Here is a 24,539-nt window from a genome sequence, read left to right on the forward strand (position 1 = left end):
TCACAAAATGGGCCTCGGAAATTTGAGGCCCAATACAAATGTTTTGTTCAAATCTGTCCAGGGCCGGGCCTGTCTTTACATCCATTCATAATCTAAGAATCTTAGATTTAGAACACTACAAAATCTTAGCTTGGAAACTATCAAATATCATCTTTGCTAAATTTTGGATTTCTTATACTTATTAATTTATTTATTTTTTTATACTACAAAATCTCGAAATCTTTAAAACATACGGAAAGACATATTGCCATAAATGGTAATATTTTGTCAATACTTTTTTTATCACGTTGAAGCTTTATTCAAGGTTCAAATATTTCACGGGTAAAACATATTCTTATATGAAATAGTCCCAAATTTGAATTAAAAAAAAAAAATTGTAACATGTTTTGTTTTACACAAACGGATCTTGGATCCCGGATAATAATTTTAATCATAATAATTTTATTTGAATTACTTCATCCCGCACATCGTGCGGGTTGTTATCTAGTTCATTTTATACACAAAAAAAAAAGTTACTCAAATTCGTACCTGATTATTATCCCACCAGACCTATGTTTGGATATGTCTTGGCTTCGTTTTACAAATAGATATATTTTATATGATTTCTGTAATGTTCTTTCTGAAACATTTTTCTTTTAAATTGGTTTTAATAATCATATCTCTAGGTAAAAAAAAGTCATAATTAGATCTTACAATAAATATGTTATTTTTATACTTTTAAATTTTAAAAAAGGAAAATTTTTAAAAAAGTTTTAAAATCAATAATATATATATATATATATATATATATATGTATATATGTATATATATATATATATATATATATAGTAATTAATTTAGTCATTTCCTTTTATTAGCAAATAAAAGCAAACCTATATAGGGACAAAACCACTAATTTTCTTTTTTCCTAGTTAATAACAATTTGAAATCTATGAACTGTCATTTGCCATTTTTCCAATATTAATAATGTCTATTAAAATATAATATTCAAAAATTACACCTTAAATGGCGTTTTACAATAAAAACGACACAAATGGTTAACTACTGATCACGTGTTTAAGCTGAATTTTAAGATTCACCGTTCAAGAAATTTTCTCACATTTCTAGGGTCTGTGAGAGAGTTGGCGGCTTAATGAATTTGAAACTATCTTCAATAAAGAGAATTCAGAGAAAATCTTTAGGTTTCTGAATCTTAAAGTTTGATATTGGTTGGAAATTTTGGATATGTGAAATAGATTTTTGGGTCAAGATTTTTTCATTGACATCTTCAACTTTCCTATTCAAAATCATGTGTTCTTATTTAATTGTAGGTTACATGGACCTCTTATGATGGATTTTCGATAATCAAACATAACTATGTCAATGAATAAATTCAGAGGTTTAGCTTAAGCCTCTTCTTATCCACTGTAACAAACTCCAACCATCTAATTAACTTAGCCATTAATCACTTTAAATAAAAAAAAGCTATATTCTCAACATGCATCGTTTGTATAAGGATGAAACTTTTTAGAAAAGAAAGACAGAGAATCCCAAATCTCATTGGTACACTAACAACACTTGGAATCAAAGACGATGAAGGCTCAAAAGAAAATATTGGATTAAAATTCTCAGCAAGTTGATAATGTTTATGATAGAACACAAAATGAAAAATCAGAATTCAGAAAATAAAAGATAATTAAGAACTAAAATTTTAGAATATGGTCATGGTTTCTCCTTGGCCTTACTTTATGCTTCTTCTGTCGAAATTTTCTTTCAAGGAGTCTTCTTAACTTCTGGTTCCCAGGACATGGTATCTTCAGAATCATCGTCCTTCTCTGAGATCCTTCTCCTCTTGTTTGGCTCTTCGATTTCCATCCCCGCTTCTGGTTCTTGCGATATTGGAGCTTTTCTCGCAGTTTTGTTCTTCATCGGCTTCACATCGGTTGCATCACTATCCGCTGATGATGAATCGGATGCTTCACCATCCGCTTCATAGGAAAATTCATCGGACGAAGATTCACTCTCCGATGAATATTCGTCACTTGAATGTGGTGACCGAGCTCTAATGAGAAGAGCTTTGTAAGGGGCTTTTCTGGTTTTCGACGGCTTCATTTGCGAACCAGTTGCTTCACCATCTCGTGACTTCACTTTAGATGACTGACCTCTTATCGGAAGAGCTTTGCAAGGCTGCTGGGGAAGGGGAGAAGCCTCATCTGGTGATAATCTTGACGGCTGAGATTTGTTCCTCATTGAACTTGCAAACCTGAAAGATCAATGGAAATAATTCACAACAAGAGAGAGTGAGAGAGACAATAAAAGATAAAATCTTGTGTGTGAGAATTATAAGTGTCTTTGGAGGACTCTAAATATATAGAGTTTTCTCCTTGCTTTTACAACCCTCAAAATGGATGGTAACGGGCTTTAAATTTTTTTTTTTTTTTGTCTTCTTTTTGCGCGTAAAATACGAAAAAGAAAAATATTAGATTAATGTTGCAATTTTAAATCGGACTGTTTGTTGGGACGAATCGGAAGTCTCTAAATTAACTTCCATCTATTTCAAAATTTGGTGCGATATAATTTTTATAAAATATATTTTTAATAGTTTAACTCGGTATGCTACAGTTTGAAATTTCAATTCTTCTCATGTAAACATGTATCCCGGTTCGAATTACAAATTATCAATTAATTTAGTTATCTAATTGAAAAAAGTAATATACTTCTTCATAATACTTTATTAAGTCTAAAGTAAAAAAAGGTAAAATATCCGTCTACAAAACTTAGTTAGGAAAAGATTTTGTAGATGGATATTTTACCTTTTTTTTTACTTTAGACCTCAAAACATGAGCTACTAAACATATGTATCTAGTATTTTTTTAAAAAAACTTACTTAGGAAAAGATTTTGACAGTGAATGTATATGGTATTAGATTTTTTAAACATAGAAAATATGATTTCTTTTTATATAATTTTTTTTTTATATTTGGTAAAATTTATTAAATATGAATTTTCCATTATTTTAATCGAAAGAAGGATAATGGACATCAAATGAAATTTTGTATCTTATTATGTCAAATACATTTCAAGACAGGTCAAAGTTCTAAGACATTAATTATGGATTTTTTCGTTTTAATCTGAAAATTGCACTAAAACAAAAAAAACTCCTTATATAGTCAAGTTTCTATTGTTTTCTTTTTATGCTTCTATGATTAGACAAAAATCTCTTAAACCATTTAACCGAAACGAACAAGTTTAACAATTTTCTTAGTTCAATGGAATTCACCAAAAAAAAATGTCTTAGTTCAATGAATAGAATTTTTTAAAAAAAATCTTTAAGTTTGAAAAAGATTTAACTCTTTTTAAGAAAAAACTTGTAACTTATAAGTAAAGTGTTTCTAGTCATAGAAGCATCAAAAGAAAAACTAGAAACTCGACTATAAGGGAATATTTTTAAATCTAAATTATAAGACAAAACCAATAAACCTTTTAAAATAGTATGTCTTAGAACAATGAACTATCTTGAGAGGGATTTCACATAATAAGATACATAATCTTTTAAAGTTTTGATTGATCTTCATTCTTTCGGCTGTTAAATGTGCATCGGCCCTCACTCTTCGAGTACAATCTTTTTATCGGTACACACTGAGTTAATTCACCTCGATGTTAATATCTGTTATGGTGATTTTAAATCGTGAGAAAGAATCGAGGTTAATATCCATCGATTAGTATGAAAATCGAACTGATTTACAAAGATAAAACGAGATTGAAATTTAAAAAGCTCTTGGTCTATTTTCTAGCTTGTTTTCTAGAAAGAAGTGACCTTGGTCTATACGACCTCCTCCTCATTTTTTACCCGTGTTCCTTAGTCAATCCATGCAAATCATAACGTCCCAATCTCGATGTCTACCAATTTAACGTCCCCTTTTTCAATTTGTTAAATAGGCCCGTTTTATTTTGACTTGTTCAAACTATATGGGCCATCACGAGCTAAACTGATGTGACTTGGGCCTGGTTGAGTGATGGAGCTCCGGAATGTTGCAGCTCGATGTTACCTATATAGGCTTTCTTTATGGGCCTTGAATAGGCCGAGTTCAAATGTGAGAATCCAACACCAACAGTCACTTAGAACAACTTTCCATATTGTGTATCATCTAATCCCAGATGTTACTTTGCTTTTAATCCCTAGGAAGAAAATCTTTTGGTAATCGCAATTAACTAAGCACTATGTATGTATGTGTCAATGTGTGATGCTTTTAGTTACTTTGTGCTGAAAATTGGGGCCTTTAATGTGAAATCGAAAGTTTAGGGTTTCTCGTGGATATTAAAAAATGTTGAAGGAAAAGATAAATTGAAAGAGTCTGCAAAGCACACTCCAGCTTAATTCCGTATCATTTTAGAATTTCTGACTTCACTCTTTGACGGCTATCTTTTTTTTATTTTGACGGCTATCATTAATCTTTTAGTTTTTATTAATTTTGACGGCTTTATATTAATAAGATTTCTATTATGTCAAATGTTTAGTTGTTACTTTGTTTTTTATCATAAGATAAGTTTTGTGATTCGAGGTGACGAATGTCGATAGGAATAGGGAGAAACTGTGCGTTTAAGGACTTTTTTGTTGGTGTGGAGAGTAGAAGTCATGGCCGCCATATTTGAGTCACGCACGTGTCCACCTACCTTACCTTCTTCTAACTTATTCATTCATGTTCGATAAAATATACATTGATATTAATTTAAATATATAACATAGAAGTGCACAATTACAAGAGTTATTTTTTTGTTTTTCCTAGTTTTTTTACATACGTTACGCATATGCACACGCAAGCAATTCTGCATCTATTTGGCTATTTTAATGGCAGCCATAATTGATATCAAATAAATAAATTACTAATGCCACATGTTCTTTTTAGTCCATCTTCAAACTTATTAAGTGTATCGATATGCAAAACAATTAGGACTGTAGTAAAATATAGATAGAATCGATTTGTGTGATATAATGAAATTAGAATGAAACTCGATTCTTAGGATTTTAAAATATAACAAAACTCGACTGTGTTTTGAGAAAACCAAATTCTTGAAAAGTATTTGAAAAATACCATGACATTTTGAGGGTTTGTTTCGAGAGGAAAAATATTAACTAAAATCTACTTCAATTCAACATTGAAAATAGATTACCAAATAGTTAACAAAATTTCTAAACATGTTTTACTATGATTTTGTCACGAATACAAAATCAAACTCAGATAGAAAAATTAGGTGATATAGCCATAATTGTGTTTATTACTAAAAATACAATTATTTCTATAAATAAGGTAAATGGCCAAATTACATGAACAATATAGACAAAAAAAACTTATAGTGTTATAATTAGGATATTTTCAATTCCATCCCGTATCTATATATAATTACACAAGTAGAACTTTTGAAGGTGATTCATTATCTACCAATCACATGTTTTTTATTTCACATTTTTTTAAATTACAAAGCAGGATTTGATTCCACCTACTAATCATATGAAATATAAAAACATAAACGCCAATAGATAATGATTCTGTTTTTATAGTATATTTCTTTTGCTATAGAGTATTATTTGAGGTCATGCGGTTGGTTAGTGACACATTTTTCATTATTTAACCTTCTAATTTAAATATTGTAAAGTATAGAATTAAGAATAGAAAATATCATTATACAGTGTTTAAAACGGTTATTTAAAAACTAATGGGTAAAAAATGTGAAAAAAGAAAAAGTAAGAGGCAAAATACGAAAGAATCTTTTATACAATGATTATTAATTTATCACTTTCTTTTGTAGACAGCTCAGCTCAACTGATCGGCTAATGCTCTCACTCTTTCTTTTTTATCAATTTTCTCATTTCTCTCAGTCGCATATAAATTGAAACCGCCGATTCGTTTTTGCTCTTAAGCTTTCTTCTTCTTTATTTCGACGGTGTCTCTCAATCTCCGTCAAGGTTGACGACTTTCAGGTCTGATTTGCTTCTCTTGTTCTTCGGTTTGTGATTGATTTGTTCTTTTTTTTTTTCTCATGATTTTTTCGCTATTGCATGATTTTGGTTTTTGATTATTGTTTGGTTAAAAGTCGAATTTGTGCAGATTTTTGGTTTTTGTTGTTGTTTTTGGTTTGGTGATTCTCGAATTTTGGGTGATTTGATTGTGTGGAAGCTGCTGATTCCAATCATGTGATTTTATTTTTTATTGGAATTGAGAAAAGTGTGAATGTTTGTGAATTGTTATAATTGCAGGAGCTATATAGACCATGGCGCTCTTGTCACAAGCAGGAGGATCATACACTGTTGTCCCTTTGGGATGTTCAAAGACTGGAACTAAATCAGTTTCTGGTGGTGTGAGGAATTTGGATGTGTTGAGGATGAAAGAAGCTTTTGTTAGCTCCTATTCTAGGAGTCTATCTACAAAATCAATGCTTCTCCGTTCTGTTAAGAGGAGCAAGAGAGAGCATCAGTTGATTGTTGCGGCAAGTCCGCCAACGGAAGAGGCTGTCGTTGCAACTGAGCCGTTGACGAGAGAGGATCTCATTGCGTATCTTGCCTCCGGATGCAAAACTAAGGACAAATATAGGTACAGTTTGATCCTTATATGTTCTGTTAGTAATTGTGACATATTTCTTAGTTTGTGTATTGGAGAAATGTTCCATTTCGCTAACTTAACATTCTGAGTTTGCAGAATAGGTACAGAACATGAGAAATTTGGTTTTGAGGTCAATACTTTGCGCCCTATGAAGTATGAGCAAATAGCCGAGCTGCTTAATGGTATCGCTGAAAGATTTGAATGGGAAAAAGTAATGGAAGGTGACAAGATCATTGGTCTGAAGCAGGTAAACATTCCCCTGTGTGTCATCTTTTGAGCGGTTTTATTATTTAAATACATTTTCAGCCTGTAGAACATGTTAGCTTGATGATATACAACACAATGATCGGTGTATTATAAGGGTTTTTTTTTTTTTTTGGTTTGCTGTAGATAACTCGTTCTAACCTTTTGTTGTTGATCAGGGAAAGCAAAGCATTTCACTGGAACCTGGGGGTCAATTCGAGCTTAGTGGTGCACCTCTTGAGACTTTGCACCAAACTTGTGCTGAAGTCAATTCACATCTTTATCAGGTAATTTCAAATATAATTATTGCCAATGCTCTCACCGTAAAACGTGACAAATAACTAACTCTCTATGGATGTCACAGGTAAAAGCTGTTGCTGAGGAAATGGGAATTGGTTTCTTAGGAATCGGCTTCCAGCCCAAATGGCGTCGGGAGGATATACCCATCATGCCAAAGGTATGAGGCTTTCTCTATTCTTAATATTAAAGAAAGTCCACCACTGTTTGTTTCTAATTCAGATAATATTATCTGGTTCTACATAGCCAACATTCGGATTATTTATTGCTGTTTGTATTAGGATTTGCTTTGACGAGTCTGGCAGTAAGATTTGACATAATGTGTCCTGTGCAGGGGAGATACGACATTATGAGAAACTACATGCCGAAAGTTGGCACCCTTGGACTTGATATGATGCTCCGAACGTGTACTGTTCAGGTTTGAGGAATATTCTGACTTTGCGCCTTTATTTAATTTCCTTAAACTAAACGTTCCAGCTCTCACCAATAATCTTATTTTGAAACTTATGGAAACTGCATTACTTGCAATCTTGACAGGTTAATCTGGATTTTAGCACAGAAGCTGATATGATCAGGAAGTTCCGTGCTGGTCTTGCTTTGCAACCTGTGAGAAGCTCGAGCTCTTTGTTGCATAAACAGAAACTTTTTATTAACGATTATGACTAACCATTGCGTCACTATTATTCAAATTCAACAGATAGCAACGGCTCTATTTGCAAATTCTCCTTTTACAGAAGGAAAGCCAAACGGATTTCTCAGCATGAGAAGGTATCTAGATTCAGTTGTTATTATCCCCAATATCTTTTTGAGTTATTGTTTCCCTCCCACCTTATAACTCTGGTACGTTTTGACAGCCACATATGGACAGACACTGACAAGGACCGCACAGGAATGCTACCGTTTGTTTTCGATGACTCTTTTGGGTGAGTATCAATGTTTGATCTATGAACAACAATTACATTACATCGGTTGGTTTGGTGTGAGGAGCTTCTGAAAACCAATGACTCTGTTTAACATTCTAGATGAGTTATTGGAAAATTTATATGTGCTATTCAGTGGATTTTCTTATATATATGTATGTGTTCAAGATATAAGATGCTTTGAAACTTTATCCTTCTCACGAAACAGCGTGGCTAATCTTAATTGTAATACTCTCTCTTTTGTTCTTATCTGGTATAGGTTTGAGCAGTATGTTGACTACGCACTCGATGTCCCTATGTACTTTGCCTACCGAAAGAATAAATACATCGACTGTACTGGAATGACATTTCGGGTCAAAATCTATCCTTAATATTTTCTGTTAGATTCTTTAACTCTTTAATTGCAAGGGAATGGCAAATTGAAAACTATGGGACCTTCTTGAGTCATTTCTTAATTTCTTAAATTTCTTCATGCTGCAGCAATTCTTGGCTGGAAAACTTCCCTGTCTCCCTGGTGAACTGCCTTCATATAATGATTGGGAAAACCATCTGACAACAATATTCCCAGAGGTTAATAAACATCTGCCTCAAGAGTCTATTAATTAGCCAACGACACTTTCATTTCCCTGTCTTATGTTGAAGCCGTCGAACGTTCCATGACATTAATAGGTTCGGTTGAAGAGATACTTGGAGATGAGAGGTGCTGATGGAGGTCCCTGGAGGAGGCTGTGTGCCCTGCCAGCTTTCTGGGTAACTACATCTATTAGCACATATATATTTCTTGCTTCATGAGGATGTTTCATGGTGAAACTCTGATTTTCAAGAAATAGCGACTGTTGTTTTGATTTTATCGGCAAATTTCAGGTGGGTTTATTATATGATGATGATAGTCTCCAAGCTATCCTGGATCTGACAGCTGACTGGACTCCAGCAGAAAGAGAGATGCTAAGGAACAAAGTAATCACGAGACACACCACATTTACATTTTCTTATTCCACAGTTAGAAAACATCCTGTTTTAAACCAATACTTGATTTCCAACAGGTTCCAGTTACTGGCTTAAAGACTCCGTTTAGAGATGGTTTGTTAAAGCATGTCGCTGAAGATGTCCTGAAACTCGCAAAGGTATGTTCGTATGCACTCTCTTAGAAACTCCAAACCAGCATTCTATCCCGTCTGGTCTAGCTCCTAACTATTGGGCATCTTTTCTCTTTATTCCTCAGGATGGTTTAGAGCGCCGAGGCTACAAGGAAGCTGGTTTCTTGAACGCAGTTGATGAAGTGGTCAGAACAGGTAAATGAAGTTTCCCAATGGATTACTGAATTGTACACCGACATTTTTGTTCGATAACCTGGAGGTGAAATTTTGTATCGAAATTACAGGAGTTACGCCTGCAGAGAAGCTCTTGGAGATGTACAATGGAGAATGGGGACAAAGTGTAGATCCCGTGTTCGAAGAACTGCTATACTAAGAGAATGGGACGTGAACAAAAGGTGTCTATAAACCTTTGGGTGTGAGTTTATGCTCTCTGAAGAACTCAAGTCTCAGGAATAAGTATTTTTTTTTCTTTCTGTAATCGGATTTTAAAAACTGTTGTTTTAGAAATTCGAAGCATTGAAAATCAGAAGAAAAATTGTATGTACTAAACGATTTCGGTGTGGGAAATCGTTTGGGAGGGTGTGTTTGGATCTTTGAATAAATTACCCATTTTCTTGTCACAATTGTTCCTACGTTTTACGACATAACTCAAACTGAATTTCTAGGCTATGTGTGGTTGTTCTACATATGAAGCAAAAACCTATGTCCTAACAATGAAATCCAATGTAATTGATAATGGATATACATTTTAAACAGATTATGCCTATGAAGTCTCTTTGGGGCATAGTTTCTTTTTTTCTCAAAACAAATTAAATCACGGGTGGAAAGTTTAGATGTTTAATAATTTGACAATGTGTTTTTTTTTTTCTTTTCTAAATGCGATATGAAGCATCTTCGATGTAGACATGTACGAGCCTTTCCTTTAATACGTTTTGGCTAGTGAAGAACACTGCTTTCATAATTGAATCCACCGGCCTCCGCGTAAACTAAACTGATTGCAACTCGATGATCCTGGCCATTGGTAATTACGTCAAATAAGAAGATAGTGACACGTAGGTGCCGACAAGATAATATGTAAACCCTACCAAGTCGTCCATATACGACACTGAGAGTGAGAAGCATGATCGAGAATCAACAGACTGTCTCACATAATTAATATACTCACTTTCCTCGTTTCATTCACTTACGTTTACGCCAACGTTTACATGTCCTCTAAAACTATTATCTACAGAAGAGCTAATTATAAAGTTATAAGATCTTCATTTTTTTCTTTGTAAACCCTAAAAAGATGCACTAAAAACAAAAAATCATTTTCTTGCTTAGCTTAGCTTAAACAGAATCAATCGAAACTTTAAACACTCATCAATAATTTCATACACTTGTGGTGTCGTGTAGTTAAGGTTTAAAACTTTTACTTATCAAGTTTTGGCCTATAACATTGGAATTCAATAGAATAGTGGATTAACAAATTTTATTTGATAATGGTTAGTAGCTCTTTATGGATTATGAGTATGAAATTTGTTTAGGACATAGGTTTTTTTTTATCTATTATTTTCTTAAAAAAGATAATTGATTAATTTACTGGTGGAAAATGTCGTGCTTGCGATGTAATTGGTTGATGTGAATTCTCTAATGCGGTGTAACTGTAACTAACACATCTACCAGACTCCGCATATACCCAACGTGATTGCAATGGGATTATCTCGAAGATAGTGACACGAAGCTACCGACAGATATGAATAGACCCAACTATGTCCCTACGAAAGTGAGAGGTAATAACACGTTGTACGTACCTAATGAATATTCCCACTTTCCTCGCCTCATTCACTTACTTCACTTACGTCAGATCAATGTTTACATGTCCGTGTGAAATTCTCGTTGTCCAAGAACATAAATCTATAGAATTATGTATCAGTTACGAATAAATGACTTATTTTGATGGCTTTTATAGACTTTGCCATTTTGTCAAAAAATTATCAAAATTGTCATTTTCTAATAGACAAAAACACTAATTTACGCATGATGCTTGAGTTTATAGGTTCCACTTTTTTTCGGATATAGTTTTTCTTATAAAATATGTGTTTTATGAAAAAATATTCTCAAATGATTAGTTTATAAAAATGGCAAATTTGAAAATATGTTGAGAAAATAGCAAATTTAAAAAATGGTTGAGCAAATATGGCTTTTTAGACAATAATCCCTAGAATTATAGGTGTTGTTCATTTAAGTTGGACGTAATAACAAATAGTAATTCACGTCTACAAAATTTTTAGATTTATTTATTGAGATGTAATTTTGAGTCACTACTAGTAGTGTAACAAATTTTAAAAAATGTTGAAAAAGTTCCTTGTTTTTTTTTTCCCACATTTCCATCCTATTTAAAAAGTAACCTATACGTTTAAAATCAATCCTATAATATTAATTGAGAAGACAGAGAATTATGATGACTGAAAAACCATTATAGGTGTTGTTCATAGAAGTATTTAAAAGACACACCATTCAATTTAATCAATCAAAACATTCTAAATAATAATAAAACTAGATCATGACCCGTGCTATACAGCACGGATTTTAATATTTTGTACGGTTCAACGGTTTAAAAAATATTAACCCGCAGTATACCGCAGACTTATATTTTTATTAAATATAAAATTAATTTTTAAGGCCTTTTCTTTTACATATATGCTATGATTTTGTTTGTTTTAAACGTATATATATTATACATTGTAGGATTAATATGTTTTAGGTTTCATTTTTGAAAATATAGAGATATAGAAAATTATATAGTTCATTACGTACTAATGTATAGGGTATTTAAATATGAATTTATTTTCTTGTTTACATAATATATATATGTGAGGAATATATGAGATTAGAATGGGTTTATAATTTTTTATTGAGCAAATACATATTTAAAATTGCAGTGTATATATTTAGTGTTTAAGATTGTATGATTGTATGATTGTATTTTAATTGTTAATTCTAGGATTTTTCACCCGTGGTATACCTTCCCGTTTTAATGTCGACTCAAATCCGTCCCACCATATAACCTCGTCCCGTAAAATTAAACACCATTTTGTAATTTTATTAATAATAATTTATTTAAAATATATAATTCGAATAAATTTAAAAGTTTGCTTTAAATAGTTCTCATAATATATAGATTTTTAATTTGTATAGAGTTAAAATATCATTAATATTATAAAAAAAGTTAGTTTGAAAAATGAAAGACAATCAATAAGAAGACACATTACATAACTATATTTGTATATAGTATAAAAAAGGGTATAGATAATGTTTTTTGCTTTCTTTATTTTTTTGGTAAAATGTCAATCTTTTTTTTCACTTGAAAAAAAAGAGTCGATCCCCTCTGATTATCTTACTGATTCAGCAGAGATCTTTTTTCGATTACAACTATGAATTAAAGATTTGAAAAAAACATGTTCAATAACACCCTGATTCAACCCATGATTTCGATTCAGTAACCTATCCCACAATTAATTAGGATTAAATATTTAGAGACTAAACCAAACCCAATTAATAAGAAACAACTTTACAACCACGTGACCTTAACCCAAGGTCCACAATTCCGGTTTAATAATCAAATTCCAAAACCCAAACAAACAATCGCACAAACCATCACCACTACACGTGACCATCATCACAAGTCATCTCACGATTCCAAGTTTTGATTCTGGATTTCAATTACACAAGCCATCTCTTGGTTTAGCTTGGTTTAGTTTCACGGTTTAATAATCGCAACAACACCAAGCAACACATACACTAAGACATGGATTTGTAGAATATCTTCTTCGGCAAGTTTTCTCGATGGTTTGATCTGACTGTTTGAACGGCAAAGTGGATCTGCGATGGTCCAGATCCAAACCTAATTTCAAAGAGATCCGAGTTCTACACCACCAAGCTAAAGCTCTATTACCCACCGTTGAACCAACATCTCACCGTCACCGTCGCCGTCACAGCCACTAATTCCCTACCCGTACACAGCATCACCTAAAGCTCGATGATAAACCGTTGCAACAATCTCTCCATTCGACATCTATTTTCACCATAAACTCAAAAGTAGCAGCCATGTGAAGAGGAAAAAGGTGTGTTAAATGTTTTTCTTGCAAATCGTGACTTTTTTTTTGTTTGATGATAAAGATCCACATTTAGGTGTAGAGTATTTATAGGGTCAAAATTAGGTCACTAATCCCTATCACTTAACGCAAAAATTATTCGAAGTAGCAACAAATTGGAGAAAAAATCTTTGGATTCGTTAGTATTTTGGAATATGCCGAGATTTTAATATTTAAGAGTCATAACTTTGTTTCTTTAAATGGATTTTGTTGAGATACTGGAGAAAGAAAATCTCCGAAAATAAAGGTGGTGATTAATTAGTTGAAAGATTAGTTGGAATTAGGTAGAATTGAAAACGTTAAATCGAGAATATACACTCGAATATAGCAACATACTCGAGATTTAGTTTGCTTAATATCTTTATTTAGTTTTGCAAATTTAAATAATAAATGCTAATGACATGCCGATTAATGTGGGAATAAATTAAGGAAAGAGAGTTAAATGGGTAATTAAAGATTACAAACTTCCTTCGATCTCTTATCCAGGATTCGAACAAATTAAAACCGGATCAAAACCCGATCCATTTGAATTAAAAACCAAAATCCCCTCTAAAAATGTATATGTAGATATAATGTAATTTCTTACACTTCTCAAACAAAATATACAATTTTCAATGATATATCACTTTCATTAACATTTTTGATAACATGTTCGAATAATGAATTACTATATAATATTTTCAATAACATTTTCGATCACATTTTCGAATAATATATTAGTATATAACATTTTTACTAATTGTGTTACATTTTCGAATTGATTAGTATATAATATTTTCAAATTATATTAATTGTGTAATCGTTTGAAGAAATTTTTTTCAGAATTATATGTATTATATAAACAAAATCTTTTAATATCTTTAAACCTGTTGACCCGTTGACCCGTTTATATATATTATTGACATGGAATAAATTTTATGATTAGAATTATATAATGGCATATATTGTAATTTCTTACAAAATATAAGTTATGACTCTTAGGATGTACTTCCCAAATATTAGTATAGGATGTCAACGAGAATCATTTAAAGTTCTTATATACTTCTCATGTTTCTAAATGATGTATTTAAAGTGTCACTGGAAGTAGTTATAAAAAATAGGAAGAAAAAAAAAGAGAAGAAAAGAAAATTAAAAGTTGGAAGAAAAAAAATTATATCATGTATTTATGGGGTGAATCTTTTCATTTGTTTCTTACTTAAATAGAGGAACTTGTATAACTCTAAACCAATAGTATTCAAGTATTTTCTTGAAGTTTACAATTCATCAATAATAACTGATAAACATTGTATAGAAAATCTAAAAATCTATTTTCTTAAAACAATTTTTTCCCCTAGAAAATAGATTAATAAGAAACAGAACAAAGAGAGTATATCCAAGTTAGATGCTTGTTAAATGTATATATATTGCTCGACTTTACAAATCTTGAATCTGGACGTTAAATTGAAACAGAAACAGAAGGTCTTCGGTACTTAAGGTCACTACATCAAACTGATTGGATTGCAAATTAATAAATTTATACTTTTTCATAATACGTATAGTAGATTGTGTATGAAAGTACATTAATACTGCCAGTCAACAATAATGGTGTCTTTTTTAACGATGAACACACAGCATATATATATATATATATATATATATATATATGTGCACATGGGTAGTAGTACTGCTACACAACCACCACTAGTTACTACTAACCCTGCAAGCCTTGGTGCTCTAGCTCCTCTTCTTCTTCAGACCTAAATTAGACAACTTGAGGTGATCTTCTTCGTCTTCTTAGTTCTTCATTTATGTTTTCTTGTTGTTGCTTCCTAATCATTTTTGCTGATTTCACAATAATTTAGATTTCAAAATATATGTTGGATATAGGTTTTTTCCTTATATTTTACATTTCAACATTACATAATTTTGAGATCCGTTGCTATATCTTACTTAAATGTTTTTTAAAAAACTTATTAATATAAGACAGATTATTTACGGACTATTTAGCTGCAGTTGAAAGATTAATCTCCAAAATTCTCATGACATTCTCTCAAAAATCTCGCAAAGAAAAAGAAATGTTTAGTCAGCAAAATTTCGTCTCTAATTGGTAACTTGTCTTGTTATAGTGGTACTTAATTCATTCGAAGTACTGATAATATGACTAATGTATATGTATGGGTTATAGAATAGTTTCTACATTTACCTTTGGTTTGACTTAATTCATTTGAACTAAACCATGGCTCTCTTACTCTCTTCTTCTGGGATTGTTGCTGTGATAAACTCGGGTGCTTATGTTAGCTTCTCACCCAAGCAATCTCTTACTTGTAAAAGAAGCAAGGTAGTTGCAGGCAATCAAGTGAATATGCCAACCTCAAGCGCTTCATCTGTAGTCGCGACCAAGCCACTGACCAAAGAAGATCTGATTGCCTATTTTGCTTCTGGATGCAAACCAAAGGAAATGTGGAGGTACCAGTATGATCATCATTTCCTCTCTTGCTCTATCAAACTACTCTTATTTGTTTGAACTCATTTTTGCATTGTTTTATCTCTTTGATTGTGTATTCAGAATAGGTACAGAACATGAGAAATTCGGTTTTGAGGTCAAGACTTTGCGCCCTATTAAATATGAACAAATTACTGCATTGCTTAATGGTATTGCTGAGAGATATGGTTGGGATAAGGTGATGGAGAAAGAAAGAATCATTGGTCTAAAACAAGTAGAGTACTCTCTTCTCTTTTCTTTAAATACCCAATGATAACAAAATTTCATAAATTTTGCTTAGAATTGATTATTATGACTCAGGGAATGCGAAGTATTTCACTAGAACCAGGAGGCCAACTAGAGCTAAGTGGAGCACCTCTAGAGACGTTGCACCAAACTTGTGATGAGATCCGTTCACATCTTCACGAGGTGAAAACTGTTGCTGAAGAATTGGAAATTGGTTTCTTAGGAATTGGCTATGAACCCAAATCTAGTCTCGAGGATGTAACTATTGTGCCCAAGGTTCCTTCCTCGTATATATATCTATATAAGTTTTCATATCACTTGTGGGCTATCTTTTTAACGAGCCAACATATATTTCATGAGCAGGGAAGGTTTCACTTTATAACAGACCACTTAACCAGAGCTAGCACAACGGGACCTGACGTGTTTTTCAGAACGTGTACTGTTCAGGTCAATCTAGACTATAGCTCAGAAACCGATATGATCAGGAAGTTTCGCGCTAGTCTAGCTTTGCAACCTGTGAGATGCTTGATGATATTTTAATCCTAGTGGTTCTTATACTCAAGCAAACATTTATCTTACTCTTTTGTTATATTTAAATCAAACAGGTCGCGACTGCTATATTCGCAAATTCCCCTTTTAGTAATGGAAAACCAAATGGGTTTTTAAGCGTGAGGAGGTTGGTTTCTACATTACTCGTTAGTATTTTATTCTCGCGTTCCTTTTCTTAGTATAAGTTTCTCATCTATTGACATGCATGCTTTGACAGTCACATGTATATAGATTCTGATAAGAAGCGCACAGGGATGATACCTTTTGTTTTCGATGACTCATTCGGGTGAGTATTTTTTTTTTTTCTTCTAAATCTGTGATCAATCTTTTTCCTAAAACTTATTGTTAATCTTCAATGTGTTGATATAGGTTTGAGCGGTATGTCGAATACGCTCTTGATCTTCCAATGTTGTTCTTAATTCGAAACGAAAGCTATCTCGACTGTAAAGGAATGACATTTCGGGTCTAGCTCCTTCTTCTTCATCAGAAAGATCATATACTTTAAACTTTTTAAATGTTCTAGAGCTATATTATGATCTTAACATATATCTTGACTTTTCAGGATTTCATGTCAGGGAAAATTTCTCACCTCTCGGATGAACAACCAACCATTAACGACTGGGAAATTCATTTAGGAACAATATATCCAGAGGTTGATTGCTCTGTTTCAACAACACCATTAAACTTCCTTATCTCTTATTGTGGTTCAAAGTTATTTTTTCTTATGATTATGTTTTGTAATAACACTAATAGGTCCGGTTAAAGAGATACTTGGAGATGAGAGGTGCTGATGGAGGTCCCTTGGGGATGTTATGTGCCCTACCAGCTTTTTGGGTAATTACACTATCTTTGACAAAGATTCAAACACTCATCTTGTTTCGCGGGTTTATTTCTTATATATTTGACTGTCAGGTGGGTTTGCTATACGATGAGGACTCTCTCCAAGCTGTTCTCGATATGATCTATGATTGGACTCCTGAAGAAAGAGAGATGCTTAGGACTCAAGTAAACTTATAATAGAGAATAAATACTTTATTTTAAAGTACTATTTAACGAAATATTATTGTTTAAAACCAATTCTCATCGCGTTTCGAAAGGTTCCAATCACTGGCCTAAAGACAATGTTTAGAGATATTCCTTTGAGACATGTTGCTGAAGATCTCCTAAAGCTTGCAAAGGTAGGTGTGCCTGTTTTCTCCTTATCATGTAATATATACTTCTTGAAGTTATTTGTTTATTGCTCAGGATGGTTTGGAGCGTAGAGGCTACAATGAAACCGGTTTCTTGAACGCTGTCACCGAGGTGGTTAAAACAGGTAATGTTTTTTTTGTCCCAGTTAATAAGAAATTTCAATTTTCTTGAAAAGATTAAATACATGTAATGTTTGTTTTCCCAGTTAACTGAAAAAGAAGCTAAATGTCTTGTTAAAATAGGGGTTACGCCTGCAGAGAAGCTCTTGAAGTTGTACAATGGAGAATGGGGACAAAACATAGATCATGTGTTCCAGGGACTGCGGTACTCTTGAAGTTGTACAATGGAGAATGGGGACAAAACATAGATCATGTGTTCCAGGGACTGCGGTACTAAAAAAGATGAACTATGACCACGATAAGAGATGAAGAACGTTCAAAAACTCATTTGCAGTCGAATAAATTATTTAATAATATTCCCCAGTCGTTTGAAAAATAAAACTTGTTATTGATGTGTTGTGGAGAAAACGGTAGTTCATGGAATAAAAATATTGTTGTAATTCACGGAATAAGAATATTGTTGTAATTTTTGTTGTAACAAAACATTGTTGTAGTTTAATTTGTTTTTTTTTTAAATTTAATTTGTGTTTCATGTGTTTGAAACTTGAATAATCCTCAACTAGATCTGGCAAATCTATTAAATTTTATTTGACTCTATTTGAAACATAAAAAATTTAACCTAGATTGGAGTTGGATATATAGCTCATATGTTGGGCATTTGGTGATTCAAGTCAAAAGTTCTCCGGTTTCAACCCAATATACGTCTATAGCAAAAAAAAGAAAGAAATCAAAACAATATGCAAAAAAAAGGAAATTGATTAAAATTTATTTCTTCCATTTACATTTGAATGTAATAAATTAGGAAAACATGTAAACGCAATCGCAATTTATATCAGAGGTACGTCATCTCCTTACCCTTATAAAATCTCAGCACTTCAGTGTTCTTCCTCTTTCTATTGAAGTTAAACTTGATTTTGGTTTAAGCTTAATTATGGGTTTATAATTCAATATTCTATATTGGATAAAACCCAAAGTTAAGCCTAAGTTCTAGATTTCTCTAGAGCATCATAGAAAAATCATCACCTCCTTAAATGTTCTAGAGAATTTTATTAGATAGATATTTAGATAATTATGTAGAATAATCTAGAAGTTTGTAAGATAAAATCTAGATATTTTAGTAGAGTTATAGAGATGATGGTAGAATAATCTAGAGACTTTGTAAGCTAACCTTGGAGGCTATAAATACCTCCTCACCCCCATCATTTGTAATTATGTGAGGAAGTTGAACAAGTGAATAAAAAGAAAGTTCAAATAAAAGAACACTCTTTAAAAGTTCTCTAAGTCTCTCCAAAAGTCTTTCAAGTAGTCTCTAATTGTTCTTCCAAATTTTCTATCATACTTAGAGGGTTTTTTATCTTGATTATATCGAGTTTCTCGGGTATTACGGTCTTGGGCTAGTGCTAAGCACTATCGAGTCGGTTTCTTTACATGGTATCAGAGCCATTCTAATCTTGTGCTCTTCAAGATCGGGATTATAGGAGAACTCGGATCTACTCTAAGTATGGAATCTATGGGTCGTGTTGTTGGATTGGGAATGGAGATCTTAAACCAATCTAACTACCGGTTATGGAAGTCATGTATGGAGTCATACTTGGTTAGTGAGGACTTATGGGATGTCGTCGGCGGAAGTAATACTTCACCACCTACCGGAGATGCTACAACCGCGGAAGCGACAAAGGAGTGGACACGTAAAAATGCCAAGGCGGAATTTACTTTAAAGAGGTCAATATCCTCAGGAGTATTTGAGCATGTCTCAAGGTGCACATCCGCTAGTTCAATTTGGCAAGCGTTAGATCGACTGTTCAACAAGAAAAACGAAGCTCGTCTACAATTGTTAGAAAACGAGTTGGCGAATGTGAAGCAGGGGGAGTCTTCAATCTCGGAGTTTTTCATCAAGGTAAAGAACCTTTGCTCTGAGATCAATAGTCTTAATCCGGAGAAATCAATCTCGGATGCTCGGTTGAAACGGTTTATTATTCGAGGTCTACGACCCGAGTATACACCGTTTGTGACTTCGGTTCAAGGATGGGCTACACAACCTTCCTTGGAGGAGTTTGAAAATTTGCTTGCTTCGCAAGAATCACTAGCGGTACAAATGGCGGGAGTCAAAATTCATGATGACTCGGGAAGCGCTTTTGTAGCTAGGAGGCAACAAAACTTTAAAGCCAAATCCAATGATGGTGGTCCAAGAAATAATGATGGACATGAAGGATCTTCTAAGGGAGATAAGAAAAAATTCAAGTGCTATCGGTGTGGAAAACTAGGGCATTTTAAAAAAGATTGCCGAGTCAAGCTGAAGGAAACAAACATGGCAGAATCAAAAGGTCATAATGAAGACGAAGAATGGGGAAAATATTTTACGATGGAGGCTGCATCTTCAAGTACATCTACACCTAAGAAGGTGGAAAATAATTGGATCGTAGATTCTGGTTGTAGCCATCATATTACCGGAAACGAGAAATTATTTTCTAGTCTTCAACGCCATGAAGGAAAAGAAGCAATCATTACCGCGGATAATTCAATCCATCACGTTGAGAAGGAAGGAACGGTGGTCATCAAAGGAGATGATGGAAGCCCAATCACTCTCGAGAACGTTTACCATGTTCCTGGAGTAAAAAAGAATCTTCTCTCCGTGGTAAATGCGGTGGACTCAGGTAACTATGTCTTATTTGGCCCAAGAGATGTTAAATTCTTAAAGAATATTCAAGAGTTAAAGGCGGACGTGGTTCACACTGGAGCACGAGTTAAAGATCTGTACGTTTTATCGGCGTCAAACTCTTATGTGGAGAAGATGAGTACCAACAATAATGCTTTTATATGGCATGCTAGGCTTGGTCATATAAATATGACTAAGCTCAAGGTTATGGTAAATAAAGATTTGGTTAACGGGCTCCCAAAGTTGAAGATCCAAGATGAAGGCACACTTTGTGAAAGATGTCAATATGGAAAGTCTCATAGACTTCCATTTGACTATTCCACTTCAAGGTACAGTGTTCCGTTGGAAAGGGTCCATAGTGACTTGATGGGTCCAACAAGAACACCCTCATATTCCGGGTATCGCTACATGTTGTTGTTCGTCGATGACTTCTCACGGTACACTTGGGTATACTTTGTGAAGGAAAAATCTGAAGTATTCTCCAAGTTTCTAGAATTCAAGGTTACCGTGGAAGGGGAGTTAGGTCAGAAGATCAAGACCTTAAGGACGGATAATGGAGGGGAGTTCATGTCTAAGGAGTTTCTCTCTTTTTGTAGAGATAATGGTATCAAGAGAGAATTTACATGTCCGCATACACCTCAACAAAATGGAGTAGCAGAGAGGAAGATCAGACATCTAAGTGAGACGTGTAGAAGTTGGCTCCATGGCAAAGATTTGCCTAAGGAGTTATGGGCGGAGGGCATGAGATGTGCAGCCTATGTCATCAACCGGATGCCACTTAGTCCAAACAATATGAAGTCTCCTTATGAGATGGTTCATGGGAAGAAGCCAACGGTGAAACATCTCAGAATATTTGGATCAGTCTGCTACGTTCATGTGTTTGATTCACAAAGAACTAAGTTGGAGGCAAAGACGAAGAAATGCATATTTGTCGGCTATGATGAACAAAGGAAGGGTTGGAGGTGTATGGATCCTGAGACACACAAGTATGTTGTGTCTCGTGATGTTGTCTTTGATGAAGTTTCTTCATACTACGGGCCACCTCAAGTCTTGGTTGAAAAAGATGGTGCAAGTTCCTCCAAGATCGATGAATCAACTCTCCAAGTACCATGTGAGAATGGAAGTCCTGGAAATAAAATTCAAGGTCAAAGGGGGAGCACTAACCAAGAAGAAGAGGAACAAGATCATGGTTCGATGGTCAATCAACGGCCGAAAAGAAACATTGTCAAGCCTACAAGATATAGAGATGAAGAATTCATCACTACTTATTCATGCTTCTTCGCAGCTCCGTTAGATGATGATGAGCCATCTTCTTATGATGAAGCTAAAGGAGTCCAAGAATGGGAAGCTGCAATGAATGAGGAGATGAGTGCTCTAAAGAAAAATAAAACTTGGGATCTGGTTCCAAAACCCAAGGATGTTGAGCCCGTTTCTTGCAAATGGGTGTATCGAATTAAGCGAAAAGCAGATGGGAGCATTGATAGGTTTAAAGCAAGGTTGGTTGCTCGGGGATTCTCTCAAAAATATGGAGAAGATTATGATGAGACATTTAGTCCTGTGGCGAAGATGACTACGGTACGCTCACTCTTATCCTTAGCAGCAAGCTTTGGTTGGAAGTTATGGCAACTTGATGTGAAGAATGCCTTTCTATATGGTGAGCTTGATAAAAGTATCTTCATGGAGCAACCACCTGGTTTCGAATCACGAGAGCATCTTGATCATGTGTGCAAGCTGAAAAAGGCCTTGTACGGATTAAAACAAGCTCCACGAGCTTGGTATGGAAAGGTTGCTCAATTCCTTCAATTTTGCGGCTATGAGGCATCAAATTCTGACCCGAGTCTATTCTTCAAGAAGAAAGGAGGAGTTCACATAGTAGTTCTTCTTTACGTGGATGATATGATAATTACCGGGAATGATGATGCAGAAATTGCTCGCTTACAAGAAGACATGTCGCTAAGGTTCGAGATGAAGAAGTTGGGTGAGATGAATAACTTTCTTGGCCTAGAGGTTGAAAGAGGAAAGGATGGAATATTCGTTGGTCAACAAGGTTATGCAAGAAGGATTGTTGAGAAGTTCGGGGTGCATGAAGGAAAGATGCGCACTACTCCGATGGATGTGAACATCAAGCTCAAACGTGATGAAGGTTCATTGTTACCTGATCCTCGACCTTATCGCGCTCTTGTGGGAAGTCTTCTATACTTAACCATTACTAGACCTGATATTGCCTTCGCGGTAGGTCTGGTAAGTCGGTTTATGCAAGCACCAAGGAAACCACACTTAGAAGCGGCAAAGAAGATCTTGAAGTATGTCAAGACAACTCTTGACATGGGCTTGGTGTACAAGTACAATGCAAAGATTTCTCTTCATGGTTTTACAGATGCTGACTTTGGTGGAGATCTAGATGACCGAAAATCAACTTCGGGCTATGTGTTCTTATGTGGAGACACAAGCATTTCGTGGTGTAGCAAGAAACAACCAACGGTATCGCTATCTACCAATGAAGCGGAGTATAAAGCTTCCACACTCGCTGCTCAAGAGTGTATATGGCTTCGAAGACTCTTTGAAGATTTGTTCGAGCCCATAAATAAACCGGTGGCTATCTACGGAGATAATCAAAGTGCTATCAAGTTAGCTAACAATCCGGTGTTTCATGCAAGGACAAAGCATATTGAGTTAGAACATCACTTCATAAGGGAGAAGGTTCTTGATGGAACAATTGAAGCCTTGGAAGTTCGAAGTGAGGACAACGTTGCAGACATCTTCACCAAGTCATTACCAAAAGGCCAATTCGAGTTACTTCGCTCGAAGCTCGGGATGGTTGACAAAATCAAGTTTAAGAGGGAGTATTGAAGTTAAACTTGATTTTGGTTTAAGCTTAATTATGGGTTTATAATTCAATATTCTATATTGGATAAAACCCAAAGTTAAGCCTAAGTTCTAGATTTCTCTAGAGCATCATAGAAAAATCATCACCTCCTTAAATGTTCTAGAGAATTTTATTAGATAGATATTTAGATAATTATGTAGAATAATCTAGAAGTTTGTAAGATAAAATCTAGATATTTTAGTAGAGTTATAGAGATGATGGTAGAATAATCTAGAGACTTTGTAAGCTAACCTTGGAGGCTATAAATACCTCCTCACCCCCATCATTTATAATTATGTGAGGAAGTTGAACAAGTGAATAAAAAGAAAGTTCAAATAAAAGAACACTCTTTAAAAGTTCTCTAAGTCTCTCCAAAAGTCTTTCAAGTAGTCTCTAATTGTTCTTCCAAATTTTCTATCATACTTAGAAGGTTTCTTATCTTGATTATATCGAGTTTCTCGGGTATTATGGTCTTGGGCTAGTGCTAAGCACTATCGAATCGGTTTCTTTACACTTTCCACATAGCAAATCTTCCATTTATTGTTTGCTTCTTCACAAACAACAAAATGGTGCGTATTAGTCTTTGTATAGTTTTCTTTAATTAATTGAAATGATATCTTCTTTTTTTCTTTTACCTTTTCTTTATTTCTCTAATTTATTCATTTTCCAAAACTCTTTAGCCTGACGAATCTCCAGACTTTCCGAAAGGTATAATATAATCAATACAATACAATTAAGTTCCCGTTTTCATATTTCGACTAATGATTTCACCTAGGATTCGTTCTTTGCTCTATAGATTATGATTTTAAGGCGGATATGATTTTAAATAAAATTCAACCAATCATAAAAAAAATTCTAGAATATAAATAATCACAAGTTGTCAAATGCATTTAAATTTACATTGAAACTTGTAAAACATTCTATAATATGAAACAAAATAAAATTTCTAAAACATCTAATATAATAAAACAGAAGGAGTAGTTTGGAAAGTTGAAAGAGTACCAATATTTTGGATATCAAAAATCCGTTAGAAACCGTTATCAATAAATTATTTTAAAGCGTGCCAAAATAATTCAAATGTGGTTTTGTCCCATAGATTGGTTTTCATTATGCAATCATGTATCACAACAGTGGAACATTATGCAATCATGTATTGTTTAATTATCAATTTAATTATGGTT

General features: G+C 33.8%; 3 protein-coding genes across 9 annotated transcripts; 2 read left to right on the top strand and 1 right to left on the bottom strand.

Annotated features, from left to right (window-relative positions):
- Positions 1-1,469: 1,469 nt before the first annotated feature.
- On the bottom strand, positions 1,470-2,646 carry LOC9305860. The gene has a single exon (XM_002869743.2). It carries the CDS (start codon positions 2,227-2,229, stop codon positions 1,753-1,755), a length of 477 nt encoding a protein of 158 aa, XP_002869789.1. The 5' UTR covers positions 2,230-2,646; the 3' UTR covers positions 1,470-1,752.
- Positions 2,647-5,805: 3,159 nt separating this feature from the next.
- Positions 5,806-9,757, top strand: LOC9305861 (glutamate--cysteine ligase, chloroplastic). The gene is made up of 16 exons (XM_021017762.1): positions 5,806-5,958; positions 6,235-6,568; positions 6,674-6,824; positions 7,000-7,107; positions 7,185-7,277; positions 7,452-7,535; positions 7,655-7,723; positions 7,815-7,885; positions 7,972-8,040; positions 8,297-8,390; positions 8,518-8,607; positions 8,707-8,787; positions 8,902-8,994; positions 9,081-9,161; positions 9,260-9,329; positions 9,419-9,757. Exons 2-16 carry the CDS (start codon positions 6,249-6,251, stop codon positions 9,505-9,507), a joined length of 1,563 nt encoding a protein of 520 aa, XP_020873421.1. The 5' UTR covers positions 5,806-5,958; positions 6,235-6,248; the 3' UTR covers positions 9,508-9,757.
- A 5,155-nt stretch (positions 9,758-14,912) lies between these two features.
- On the top strand, positions 14,913-18,372 carry LOC9303803 (glutamate--cysteine ligase, chloroplastic). 7 transcript variants are annotated; one of them, XM_021017783.1, is made up of 14 exons: positions 14,913-15,025; positions 15,548-15,715; positions 15,816-15,966; positions 16,053-16,253; positions 16,341-16,493; positions 16,583-16,653; positions 16,744-16,812; positions 16,896-16,989; positions 17,089-17,178; positions 17,280-17,360; positions 17,439-17,531; positions 17,624-17,704; positions 17,772-17,841; positions 17,960-18,335. In XM_021017783.1, the coding sequence occupies exons 2-14, from the start codon at positions 15,612-15,614 to the stop codon at positions 18,049-18,051; spliced, it is 1,350 nt and encodes a 449-aa protein (XP_020873442.1). In that variant the 5' UTR covers positions 14,913-15,025; positions 15,548-15,611; the 3' UTR covers positions 18,052-18,335. The 7 variants fall into 7 exon arrangements, 6 of the variants coding, with proteins under 6 accessions (XP_020873442.1, XP_020873443.1, XP_020873444.1 ...); XM_021017784.1 differs by having other exon boundaries at positions 14,926-15,025; positions 15,581-15,715; XM_021017785.1 differs by having other exon boundaries at positions 14,941-15,025; positions 15,592-15,715.
- The last annotated feature ends 6,167 nt before the right edge of the window (positions 18,373-24,539 follow it).

This window comes from Arabidopsis lyrata (genome assembly GCF_000004255.2).
Source record: "Arabidopsis lyrata subsp. lyrata unplaced genomic scaffold ARALYscaffold_7, whole genome shotgun sequence".
Lineage (NCBI taxonomy): Eukaryota > Viridiplantae > Streptophyta > Magnoliopsida > Brassicales > Brassicaceae > Arabidopsis > Arabidopsis lyrata.